The sequence below is a fragment of the Platichthys flesus genome, chromosome 22 (assembly GCF_949316205.1).
Source record: "Platichthys flesus chromosome 22, fPlaFle2.1, whole genome shotgun sequence".
Classification (NCBI taxonomy): Eukaryota; Metazoa; Chordata; class Actinopteri; order Pleuronectiformes; family Pleuronectidae; genus Platichthys; species Platichthys flesus.
The window spans coordinates 11,735,542-11,748,553 of NC_084966.1; the positions used below are offsets into that span (position 1 = coordinate 11,735,542).

General features: G+C 44.7%; 1 protein-coding gene across 1 annotated transcript; it reads right to left on the reverse strand.

Moving 5' to 3' along the window:
• Positions 1–10,068: 10,068 nt before the first annotated feature.
• LOC133933449 (uncharacterized) lies at positions 10,069–12,897 on the reverse strand. Its single transcript, XM_062380564.1, has 2 exons — positions 11,156–12,897; positions 10,069–10,753 (listed from the first exon to the last, which is right to left on the reverse strand). The coding sequence occupies exon 1, from the start codon at positions 12,832–12,834 to the stop codon at positions 11,839–11,841; it is 996 nt and encodes a 331-aa protein (XP_062236548.1). The 5' UTR covers positions 12,835–12,897; the 3' UTR covers positions 10,069–10,753; positions 11,156–11,838.
• Between the last annotated feature and the right edge of the window lie 115 nt (positions 12,898–13,012).

Genomic DNA, 13,012 nt, shown 5'->3' on the forward strand with positions numbered 1-13,012 from the left:
TGTTAGCCCTTCCCTCCCTCAGTTTAGTTTTTCATCACTGAGGGTGAGTCACCTGTGTAAAAGCTCTGTGCTGTTTTGTAGTTTTCCTTGAAGGGATGACCGTTGTGGATTGTATGTTGCGTGTATGAGTACAGTGTGCTGTTGTTTTGAATGTTTATATGTTTTGGCAATGTTGTGGTTTGAAATCCAGGGAGATGTTATTTACATAATGCGGCCGCCATTTTGTTTTCACTCCGCGGATTACGGCAGCCTTTGGTGTCAATTTGTTCTGTTTTGTAGAATTTTGTATGGAGAAAAAGGAGGTTTTAACAGCAAACCTATGTTGATGTCTGGAGGTATGTTTTTTTCTTTTTTTGATCTAATAACTGTTTCACCAATAATGTGTTATTGTGCAGTTTAGTTTTTCATCACTGAGGACTTTTGTATGGAGAAAAAGGAGGTTTTAAAAGCAAACCTGTGTTGATGTCTGCAGGTGTCTGCAGTTTCTGTAGGTGAATAAAGACCCAAAAACCAAATCCTGACTCACATTTCTACATCTGTCACATTTCTACATCTGTCACATCTGTACGATTTTGACAGTGGAGTGAACTAAATAGATAGATAGATAGATAGATTACTTTATTAATCCCCGAAGGGAAATTAAGTCGTCATAGCAGCCGGTACATTTGAATAAAATAAAATAAAATAAAATAAAATAAAATGAAATGAAAAATATTGCAGTAGAAACAATAAAAACAGAAACACAAGATAAATGGGTAGATAAGGTGCAGTGGCAGATGATGGTAAGTACTGATAATATGATGGTAGATGGTAATGTTGTTGTGCAGGTGTTGATGTACACAATGAAATTATGCCAACATGTTCTGCAGAGAACAACAACTTGACTGAGAAGCGACAGTCAGTTTTGACCAGCAATAAATATTCAATTGGTAATTGGGTTAACTGAAGGCAATTGTACCTAACCGTTTGCAACGGTGTGCTAAATCATTTGAAATTTGTGCAAGCTGTTGGAAATTGTACTTGTCATTGCAAGGATGTGCTAATACAATTGCAATTTGATTAAAGGAATGAGATATTCCAATCTGTTGTGAACAAGTGCCCAGTGGTTTGGAGGTTTGCACGTGTTGTTTTGAGAATGTCATTTCTGTTTCATGAAATGAGCCAAAGCAATGGAGAAAAACTGTAACACCAAGCAGCAAAGGTTACTAAAAGTCATCATGTGAGGGCTACATATTTCCCACATATTCTTCCCAAACTGCCCCCATCCCTTACCCCCGTCTAACAAATTGCTTTTTGTTTAAAGTTGACTTTCATTGCCATCTCCACAGACACGCACACATGCATTATACAGATTTCAGTCTTAACAAGCTCCACAAATTTCTGGGCAGAGTGACAATCTCTCAAATTTGACTTTGCTTTCGTACCTTTGATTCATGAGTTAAAAACTATAAGATCAACAACTACAATGTTATTTTTGTTATGCCATTAGCTTGGATGTTTACATGCTACAATTTACACAAACACTTTCACATACTGGACACGTGTGTATATTCGTGATCTATTGATCAATAGGTAACATATTGACAGGTTAACAGAGATTTCTCACCCACGGGTCAAATCGTTTTTTCAGAAACGTTTGTCATGTTTAAATGATTATTTTACACAAATAATAATGATCATAATATACAGAAACATGTATCCCAGTGTTACTATGATGAGCAAAAGTTGGTATTTACTAAGTACAGAAATTTCAAATTCCAGTAAAGCTTAAACATTTTCTAGAAAATAAATGATGTAGCCTGTTGACTTGTGGTATTAAATTAGAGAAATGTACCACAATATTAATTTAATCATTGCTTGAGGTTAATATTGACAAATTCAACATGGATATGAACTGTATCGCTACTGACTCTCCAGCATCCTCAACATGAAACGTTCACGGCTCTGATAGGAAGTCTGGCTCAACTTCACCAGGAGCCTCGGCCATCAGCGGTGTGTTTCCTGCCTACACAATTACTTGATTTTATTAAAAACAGATCCTCAGCAGGTGCTTGTTTTCACTCGGTGTCTCTGAACAAACATGTGGAGCAGCTAGGAAACGGGTTTTGGTGGAGCTGTGGTGCTTTTGAACTTATTTTAGGAGAGAAACTAGTGGGAAAAGCCGCTGAGCAGCGCTGCTCACCGCGGTGAACGGGTCGTGTTCGGAGGCTCCACCGACCAAATGCAGAGAGCATCAGAGCTCTTCATGACTTCAACATGAAGACAAATAAGTCCGCTACCTGCTTCCTCACTGTCAGCCTCCAGCACCGCTCACCCACTGAGTTTTTACTCGTTTATCAGTAAAGAGAAAACACAAGTGTCTGTGCGTTCACACTGTACACGGGAGCCACGGCTCGATTGAGTCTCCACGGTTCTCATGGTGTGTTCAAGTACCGCCTCCCGATCAGGACTCTTCATCAGTCCTGTAACTCACTCCGTTAGTTCGTCGTTGATCTAAACGCAAAGAGAAAGATGGCAGAAGTCGCTCCAGCTCCAGCACCAGTCGCCGCCAAGGTTAAAGCGGCCAAGAAGAAGGTCGTGAAACCGAAGACCGCCGGCCCCTGCGTCAGTGAGCTCATCGTGAAGGCCGTGTCCGCGTCCGCGTCCAAGGAGCGCAGTGGCGCGTCCGTGTCCGCCCTCAAGAAGGCTCTGGCTGCCGGAGGCTACGATGTGGAGAAGAACAATTCCCGCGTCAACACCACCATCAAGAAACTGGTGGTCAGCGGGACCCTGGTCCAGACCAAGGGAACCGGGGCCACCGGCTCGTTCAAGATGAGCAAGAAAGAGGCAGTGAAGAAGGCCGCTCCCAAAGCCAAGAAGCCCGCCGCCAAAAAACCCGCAGTGGCTAAAAAGCCCAAGTCGGCGGGAGCCAAGAAGCCAGCAGCCGCTAAAAAGTCCCCGAAGAAGGTGGCTAAACCAGCAGCGGCCAAGAAGCCCACCAAGAGCCCCAAGAAGGTGGCGAAGAGCCCCAAGAAGGTGGCGAAGAGCCCCAAGAAGGTGGTGAAAAAGTCGCCTGCTGCCAAGAAGTCCCCCGCGAAGAAGGTCACCAAACCAAAAGCGAAGAAGACAGCAGCCAAGAAGAAGTGATCTGTCCTCACTGTGAAACATGTCCATCCTGGTAAAAGGCTCTTTTAAGAGGCACACACGTCTTTCCACAAAGAGCTGTTTCCTCATCATTCATCACCACTGTCCATAAATATGTAGAGACAGAGTTCTTTACTACAGGGAGTCTAGATAGATTGAGCAATATTAGATGTCATCTTACAATGTTCAGATTAAGAAGTTAGTAAATATCAAAACATCAAATATTATAAAACATAGCTTTAAACTCTGAAGGAGTAGCCTACTCCAACTTCACACATGCATCATGTAACATGATGTTCAGCAATATCGTCATTACTTCATATACCATACTTTTTAAACATTAGAAATATAATTAGAAAACAGACACTGATTATTCTGCACTTTGTGTAGATTGTTTTTTTATGAACATCAGAAGAATCTCAATCCTGTAATTCTGAATGCTGAGATGGCGAGCAGAACCCAGACCATGGATGCAGTGTGGCCAACTGTTTGATCCAGATTGAACCTGATGGTTTATCCAGAAGACATCAGACCCCAGTACTGCCCGTCAGGTAGACAGGTAGTACTGAGTTTAGAGACATAAAGACCCGGACCAGAACGGAACCAGTGAATCTTCAAGCACACACTATACTGGGAACTGAATATATACACACACACTGAAAGGACAGTTATTTTATGAGAATTATATAATTTATTGTGTTTTTATTATGTTATACTGTTTTATATTGTGATTGTTTGGTTGATTTTTCAATAAATTGGTAATTTGTTCAACTTGTTCTTTGACATAAACGAGTACTCAACAAATTATATATATATAACACTTGTCTGGGTCTAGTATTAGAAAAAAGCACAAAATATCGACCTAAATTCCTATATATACATATATATATAATATAAATAATAACATTAACAATAATAAACCAATATTTCTTATAATTACCCTGATGTTAATAAGTTATATCATCTCTTTTATATGTAAGTCAATCTTACGTGCTGTTCTTTCATATTAGTCAATTTTACCTGTTGCTCCTTTATAAGTAAGTCAAATAATCAAATAACCTATGGTATCAAAGGACCCAATTATCTATTTGACATGACAGCATCATAGGATCAAATAATCTAAGGATATGATCTTTGAATTGATTTGAACAGTGTTATTTAACATATATTATATATAATATAAATAATAACAATAATAAAACAAATATTTCACAATCACTCTCACTCCTCCTTTTCTTAATATAGCAGCTCCCCTCATGTTCCCATCGTCATTGTTTGTATACACATCTCCCATCTATTCGTTCTGCACTTCTCTCATTTGGATTTCAAATCACTGTGTTCCTTGTAAACATATGTCATAATTATGACATATGAGGGTTAAGGACAGAGGATGTCACACCCTGTTAAAGCCCTATGAGATGAATTGTAATTTGTGAATATGGGTTATACAAATAAAATTTGATTGATTGATTTGATAATTACTCATCCCATATATCTGATGTATTTTGTTTTTCAGCCCACTGGTATTTAATGAAATTAGTGTTAGCATTATTAGTATTCTTGTTTTCAATCTTTATTCTTACTCTTACTTTTCTTATTTATCCTCCTTTGCCTCTCTGTGTCCTGTCTTTTCCTTATTGGTGATACTTTTCCCATTAATTCCATGTCTGTTTCAGATCCTGGCGACATAGACGTTGCCTAGGGATGTTCAGCGATATCGTCATTACTTTATATACCATACTTTTTAAAGAGTCTGACTTAGCTGTTATATTTATCATAGCTACCTTGTGTCTTTCCTTGCTAAATATAAAAGTGACAGCTGCTTAGAAAAATGACAATTCCGGCCTCACATCATGTAACCATACTGTGCTGTAGTAACCTCAGGCAGCCAACAGATGGAGCTGCTCTCCGAATGATGTGAACCTGAGTAAAGTCCACTACCAGAAGAACTCTCCTCCATGTTCTGTCAGAAGCTTTGTTTTCCAGTAGCTCAGCTTCTCCTGCTTTATTGCAGCTACTTGTTTGAGTCACAGAAATGAGCTCTGTAGCTGCATCAACTTGATCAGTGGCTGTCATCAGACACTGCAATACCAACAGAGGGAAAGTTACGAGGTTAAATTTATTAACAGGGAGTAGAGGGTTTTTCCAGGTGAGGTTTTTCTCAGCTTTATCAATCAAATTTATGATTTAAACACCAAGTAAATGTTTCAGCTTATAATTAAAATAAACTATCTCAAGACCAACATTACAACCTTAGCTCACCTGATGAGGCCAAAGCTATTTGAGTTCACTGAAGAAGACTCTGAGAAGTCGTTGAAAGCTCAGCAAACAAGTGGAGGTCTTGGTTGAACTGATCCAGAGTCCTGCTCCTCTGGGGATAAAGAGTAAACTTCAGTGCTCAACACATTTATTGAGGAATCCAAAGCATTCAGATGGTGACAGAGCTCCATGCACTGTTGTTCAGGACAGCCTCTTCACTGTCACACCAGAAGAATCACAGGAGAAAATGTATACAATAATAATTATGATGGCTGAGCTCCATTTAGCTGCTCCACTTCAATGGTCCTGGTGTTGTGAATGCTGGATCACTGTCACGTTTACTGGGGCACTTCAATACAACAGAGGACCTGGTCAATGTTTTGAATGAAAACTTGTCTCATGTGAAACACGTCTATAATCACACATGTGACCGGACACACAGCACCTAACTTTTAAAAGCTGATTTTACAGATTAAGCAAAGGTACCAGAGTTATTGTTTATGACTACATTACTATCATATGATAGTTTGTAAGATGTTTAACCAATAGCTATCTTTACTTCTCACCCTAGATTTGCATAATGACAATGTAAAGAGGGTGTAAATTGCATTAAATCTGATCTACCCACACTAGTTTCTATTTCATTAGGAAGATAGTATGTGTTGTTTTTGCATTCATACCGTCCATCATGAGAGATGTATGCCATGGATCCATGAACCTTAGACGTACTGAAATTTGAAGTGTGTATCTTTTATATTTAAACTTCCAGATGAGTGATGGTTTCCTCACCAGATGACACAAACATCTGACACAGAATAAACCATACCAATGAATACATATTGAATGCTAGTGGACTGCAGAGGGTGGTGAAAACTGCCCAGCGCATCACTGGTTCCTCACTCCCCACCATTGAGTCGGTCCAGAGCAAGAGATGTCTGCGGGGGCTCGCAGCATCGTCAAGGGCAGCTCACACCCCAGCCACAGACTGTTTGCCCTCCTCCCTTCTGGGAGACGCTACAGGGTCCTCCGTTCCCGGACCAGCAGGTCCAGGAACAGCTTCATCCCTGTGGCTGTCACCCTGCTAAACTCTGCACCACAGTAAAAGCAGCTGCCCCGCACCACACACACCTCCTCCAGTGACTATACTTCCCTCCTCCACCCTGGCTTGGACTGCCGCCCACCGTCCTCCAACCATTACACATTTGCACTAGACTGCTACTTTTTTTACTACTGTATAATCCCACCAATAGTGTATTCATATTCATATATATTGATCTTGCTCATAGTATATTCATCGTTCTTATATAATAAAATACCTCTTAATACTGCACTATTCCCTATATATTTCTTACTGTACATATCTTAAGTATTTACAAATTTTACTTCACATTTTCAGTTTTTTAAATTTGCACATTACTCTACACTTTTACTGCCTTTATTGCACTTCTGGTTATATTTAAAAAGCCCTTCTACTGTGCAAAGACAATAAAGTTGAATCTAATATAATCTAAAAATGACTTGTGCGTGTGCTTTAAATTGATGGGTGATATGAGGGGTTTTGTTCTTTAGAGTTGAGTGTGTGGCTCTTAAAAGAGCCTTTGTGTCGTTGGTTTCCAGCAACTTTGCTTTACTTGGACTTGGGGGCCTTCTCGGTCTTCTTGGGCAGAAGAACAGCCTGGATGTTGGGCAGCACGCCGCCCTGAGCGATGGTCACTCCGCCCAGGAGTTTGTTGACCTCCTCGTCGTTGCGGACGGCCAGCTGCAGGTGGCGGGGGATGATACGGCTCTTCTTGTTGTCGCGGGCGGCGTTTCCAGCCAGCTCCAGGATCTCAGCGGTGAGCTACTCCAGCACAGCCGCCAGGTAGACGGGGGCGCCGGCACCAACGCGATGTGCGTAGTTGCCTTTACGCAGCAGTCTGTGAACACGACCGACGGGGAACTGGAGCCCAGCGCGGGAAGAGCAAGTCTTTGCCTTCGCTCTGGCCTTTCCGCCGGTTTTGCCTCTGCCTGACATTATGGATGTAGATTGTTTCCTAACACACGTCAAAAGAAACTGCGGTGAAAGGCATGATCACTCCCCTATATATACGCGGATTGAGCGGGACGGTTCATGCCTGACCAACCAGAATAGAAGCCTCCAGCTGAGCAGCGGGGGACGGCCGACGCTTTTGTCGAACGTTAGTTACGTATTGTAACTCTAGATTCTATGAGTATAGGCGCAGCCCTTTAAGGCTATCGCTAGTGGGTTTATCACTTGCGCGCATGCGCAGCACTGAAAACTTTAGTCCACGCCCACCAACGGTGGGCCCCGCCCCGGTCTCACCTGCATAAATTGGGGTGAGACCGGCCGCTCGCTTCCCTACTAATAGCTTTTTCTTCAGCCATAGAGGAAAACCAGTGAGGCCCAAGACTTAAGGGCTGCGCCTATACTCATAGAATCTAGAGTTACAATACGTAACTAACGTTCTATATCGTATAGGCTTCGCCCTTTAAGGCTATCGCTAGTGGGTTAAAGGCGAAGCTCGATGTTGTCCATGCCTCACTGGGTCTGTACAGTACCACAAGCATAAACACATCTGCCTATGTAGCAAAGCGGTAAATGAAAGGTTGCCCACAACGCCACCTGAGGAGTTTCACCTCAGGAATAAACTATTGATAATATGTGCAACAGCACAGGTTCGTTGGAATCACTTGGGGCATGAGACGTGTTTAAATCAATAATAAATCAACTTTAATAAACACAAATTCACATCGTCGAAACACAAAACAAACCTAACACTTGAGTTAAAAATAAGTAACTAACTGGACAGGGCTGTGACTTACCACGGCGACGAGAACCAAACAAAAAGGGGAAGGGACTAATAAAACAAACCACCCGTGACACAGCACACCAAACAAAAAGGGTTGTGAAGAAAACTCCCTCCACCAGGAATTGGGTCGCCGCCTCCGGGCCACAGCACCTGACCACAACAAAAATATTATTAAAACAAGTCAAGGGTTAAAACACTTTTGAACAAACAAACAAAATAACACATACAAATACAATAAAACTAAGTTAAATGTAACTATAAAATATGGAAGTCCCCCTGCACGTGTCCCCTCCACGTGCCGTGAAGGCGTAGCGTGGAGTATAGATCAAGGGTGTTGGTTCACATGGACACGGAGCTGGTCAATTCATGTAATAGTTTCTGTGATATTAAAATCAACAATAATAAACCAGAGTTTCAGTAGATGAATGAATTCCAGGGGTGCCAGAACAGCAGGTTCCAGTTCTGTGTACACGGGGCTGCAGGGCGCCGATGAGGGGGCAGGACCTCAACAACCGTGTCAGGCCAAGGCAGTGTCTCCGTAACCCGGAGGGAGGGGGATTTGTTAGCCGCCGCTTAGTCCTGTAGCATTAGCTGTAAGGTGGAATCAGTGTCAGCTATGGCATGATAGAAGCAAGGGTGGCAGACAACGTAACTCACCCTGCTGGCGCGCGCCATCGCACTCGTCTTCCCTGGTGGAGCGACTCCACGCTGAATGCCAGTCCGGCAATGTGACAAGTCAAGTGTGCCGACCAAGGTCCCGGAACGAAACAACACGCCAGGGAGACGCGAGTACGAGTGGGCTGCTGCCTTAAATAGAGGCCGACAGCGCCACCCTTGACGGGGAGGGCGCATGCAGGCACAGCGCCCCCAGTGGCAGGGAGGGCACCCGCATCTGGCCACATTTATCCCCTCCTTTTTGCGTCGTCGGCCCGACGATGGCCAGAAAAATCTAATTAACACCAAGGCCTAAAAATGGCCAACTGGGCATTGGACATCGGGCCTAGGGGTATATTGTTTTCCTGGGGTTGTAGGTCAACAGGGTAAGGAAGATGGTGGACATTTGAGTGGTGCCCGGCCGAGTAACCGACCTCCCGTCGAAAGAATGCACACTTTTCGAGTTTCGCTTTAAGACCTTCCTTTTGGAGCCGATCAAGCACTATTTCCAGCCTCTGCAAATGTTGTTCCACAGAGGATGAGAAGACAATAATGTCATCCAGATACAGTAACAAGGACTGACCTTGCTCTTTACCAAACATTCTCTGCATCAGACGCTGGAAAGTGCTTGGGGCGTTACACAAACCAAAAGGCATGCGATTAAACTCGAAAAGGCCAAATGGTGTACAAAATGCAGTTTTGGGCCGGTCTTGTTCCGTCATAGGGACCTGATTATAACCGCTGGCCAGATCGATGGTGGAAAACCAGCCAGCCCCAGATAGTGCATCCAAGCTCTCCTCGATAGGAGGCAGAGGGAATGCATCTTTTCTGGTCTTACTGTTAAGGAGGCGATAGTCCACGCATAAGCGCAGGTTCCCATCCTTTTTCCGGGCTAATACTATGGGTGATGCATATGGACTACAGCTCTCCCTAATGACCCGGGACTCCAACAGTTGGTTAACGTGAGCCTTCACTTCTTCGTATTCTGAGGGAGGGATACGCCGATACCTCTGACGAACAGGAACCTCATCGAGCAGAGGTATGTCATGGGAGAGAAGGTTGGTGCAGCCCAAATCACCTTCATGGGTTGAAAAGACAGATTGATATTTTCCTATTAGGGAGTTTACATTGGCTTGCTCATGCTCAGACAATTCAGACAGATCTATTGAGGCTAACCTATCTGACACTGCGTGGGCAACTGTATGGGAAGAGACAGTTACTAACGTTGACCTCTCCTCAGTTACTCCTGGAGGCAGGCTGACAACCTGGGCAGCGTTTAAAACGCCCAAACTAGTCCGTGGGTAAAGGAGAATTTCAGTTCAATCAGGAGAGACTTGATTTCCAATTAACAGATTTTATTCATTCTCTTTTTACACGCACAGAAATGAGAATGTTAAACAGTCTTTGGCATTTTAGACCCCTGTGAGATGTCATCAGGATTTAGAAGGGGGTGTAGCAGAGCATCGAACAGGAATACCCCCCGGGGTCTAGACACTGGTGGTGGTTTATCGTCTAATGTAAGTTTGGAAGGCAAATCTAATGCTCGTAGTCCTATTGAACTCGCTAGTGTGGCATCCTCTGCCCTAAACCCTCACAAGGGTAAGGAAAAACTACAAAAACCTTGACAGGAAAAAAGTAGAAACCTCAGGAAGAGACGCATGCAAGGGATCCCTCTTCCAGGATGGACAGAAGTGCAATGAATGCCACTAGTAATCGTATCTTGATAGGCAGTTTTGAAAATTCTTTGTCCGCGATCAGCTGCCACCATGATTGGGCGCTGCTATGATCCTTGATTCATTGGCGTAATCCGCGATCCGTTGAGGTCGGGGTCCGGATGAGGTGAATGTCCTCGAGCCGGGAGGAGAATGGGGTGGAGGAGGGGTTTCGTGAGACGCTGAGATGGCAGGCTGAGAGAGAGAGGAAAGGGACTTTTAAAGTTTGACAGCTGCTAAATGACTGGCTGACAGAGCCCGCGCCCGACCTGATTGGATGATAATGCACGCCCCCCAATCAGCTGATCACTAGGCAGGTTAAGACCTCCATTGGGCGTTCCTATGTATAGGAACGCCCCTGATCAGCTGATCGTCTGCAGGTTAAGTCTACCTGACTGAACTTACGCTAGCTTCATTTGTCCCAACGTTGACAACTGGGACATACACTGTACCCCGGACAACCTGAATAAGGCAGGGTGACACTAGCAACCCGGCTGGTAAACCTGACTCAGGTTGCTCAAACAGAGCGCTTTGTCTAGTGAACTGTTCTGGACAGGTACCAGCAACTAGTTTCATCACTCCTCCAGGTATACGCACCGCTTGTTTGCCTCGGACTCTCACAATGCCAGTGTGGCCCCCTGGGGTCTGGGCGGCAGACTGATGACACTGCTGCAAGGCCGCAATAACGGGACCAGGTGCCTGTGACACTGAAAGTGAATCAAAAAGAGAAGGCCCAAATGCACCCAAATGCCCAAATGCACCGAAAAGCTCTCGATAGCATTTGCGTATCACGTTCATTCCCAAAATACCAGGGACAGAAGACGCAAAACCAGAGGGGTTTTTGACAACAAGAATCCCACAACGGGGCATCACCTTGCCACATAGTTTCACATCAAGCTCCAGATAGCCTATATATGGAATTGCTAAACCGTTCGCTGCTCGGAGCTGTAGCCAGTGACTGAAGACTGAAGGCGCTCGTGGCCCCAAGGTGCAAACTGCTCCAGAAAGAAGCTTTCAGTAACGGTGGACACCATGGAACCAGTGTCCACCAGGCATAAAGCAGTGACTCCTCCAATCAATACATTAATGTTTGGACATGCAGAAATTAATTCAGCACCTACACTTTCCTGTGAGTCTGTGGGCTCCCCAACTGTGCTGTGACTCCGCAGCTCAGTGGGTTTCAGTTTTCCGATCGCCTAGTGAAATGGGACGGTGCGGTGGGGCGTGGGTTCGACCCAGCTGCTGAATTAGCAAGGCGTCGAAATGGAGCCCGCTCACCCTCACAATCCCGAGCAAAATGTCCAGGCTGCTGGACATTTTCTGTACCTTCTACAGATTAAAGGACCACTATTAAAAGTCTGACCTTGGGAGCGGGGGGCCTGTAGAGAGGCTACGGTCTGGGTGAGCTGGTTACGCTGCTCCTGTTGATGCTTCATAAGGTCCATCAACTCACTCAACCCTGGCCCCGGTGAAGTAACAGGAGGGGCGGTTTGAAAGCGACCCTGCACTCCATATTGAAGACCATAAGCTGATGGAAAGGAGGAGCTACGACCCCTATCCCCCCCTGGAAGACCTTCCCTCTCCCACCTAATTGCCTCACCACGAAGCTCCAACAAGGTGCCAGTAGGCTGGCGTCTAACTAGTTGCTTGAGTTCCCGGCGAAGGGAGCTATCGAGAACATGCTCCACAAACTGATCCCTGAGGAGGACATCAGAATTAGGCATCCCATCAGGTGCACACTGCTTAACCCGTGCCATTAAGGCCATGAGAGCTAAGGAAAACTCCTGCAACGTCTCTCCTTCGAGTTGGCGTCGAGAAAAGAAAGCCTGTTGTAATGTGACGTACGACTGAGCACAGCCATATAGCTCCTTTAATAAAGCAAGAACCTGTACTGGGTCTCGCCGCTCTGCACTAGGGCGAAACTTAATTTCCTCCTTTGCCTCTCCCTCTAAATGATCAACCATAAAAAGGGCCTGGTCAGCAGCAAGAAGATGGCGAGCACGCACACATGCCTGTATCTCCTCTATCCACTCAGTTATTCCTAGGCCTGCCCTGCCATTGAACATGGGACACTTACGGTCTCTAGGAACCACAACCAGTCGCTCTGTGACAGCGGCGGCTATGTTTGGAGTCGGTGCCTGACTTGCTGCAGCAGAGGGAAAGAAAACAGCCTCACCGGGGTCCAACGGAGATGCAGCACGCGCCTGGCGAAGTAGTTCGTTGTCTGCCTTAAGCTGTGACACGGTCTCCCTAAGTTGTTGCATCTCCTCCTCCATGATGAAGTAAAGCTGCACCGAGGCCTGACAAAATGGCTTGTGGAATGAACTCAGACTAAAACACTGCTGTTCTGGCTTTAACACTGAATACACAACACTCAAATTATGAGAGGACGCCTCTCATAGTTTGAACACATTTACAGACCTTAACATTTACAGACCTTAAAGTAAAACACGT

What these genes read in the sequence shown, in the direction of transcription:
- LOC133933449 (XM_062380564.1), bottom strand. Translation starts at nt 12,834, where the DNA reads ATGGAGGAGGAGATGCAACAACTTAGGGAGACCGTGTCACAGCTTAAG.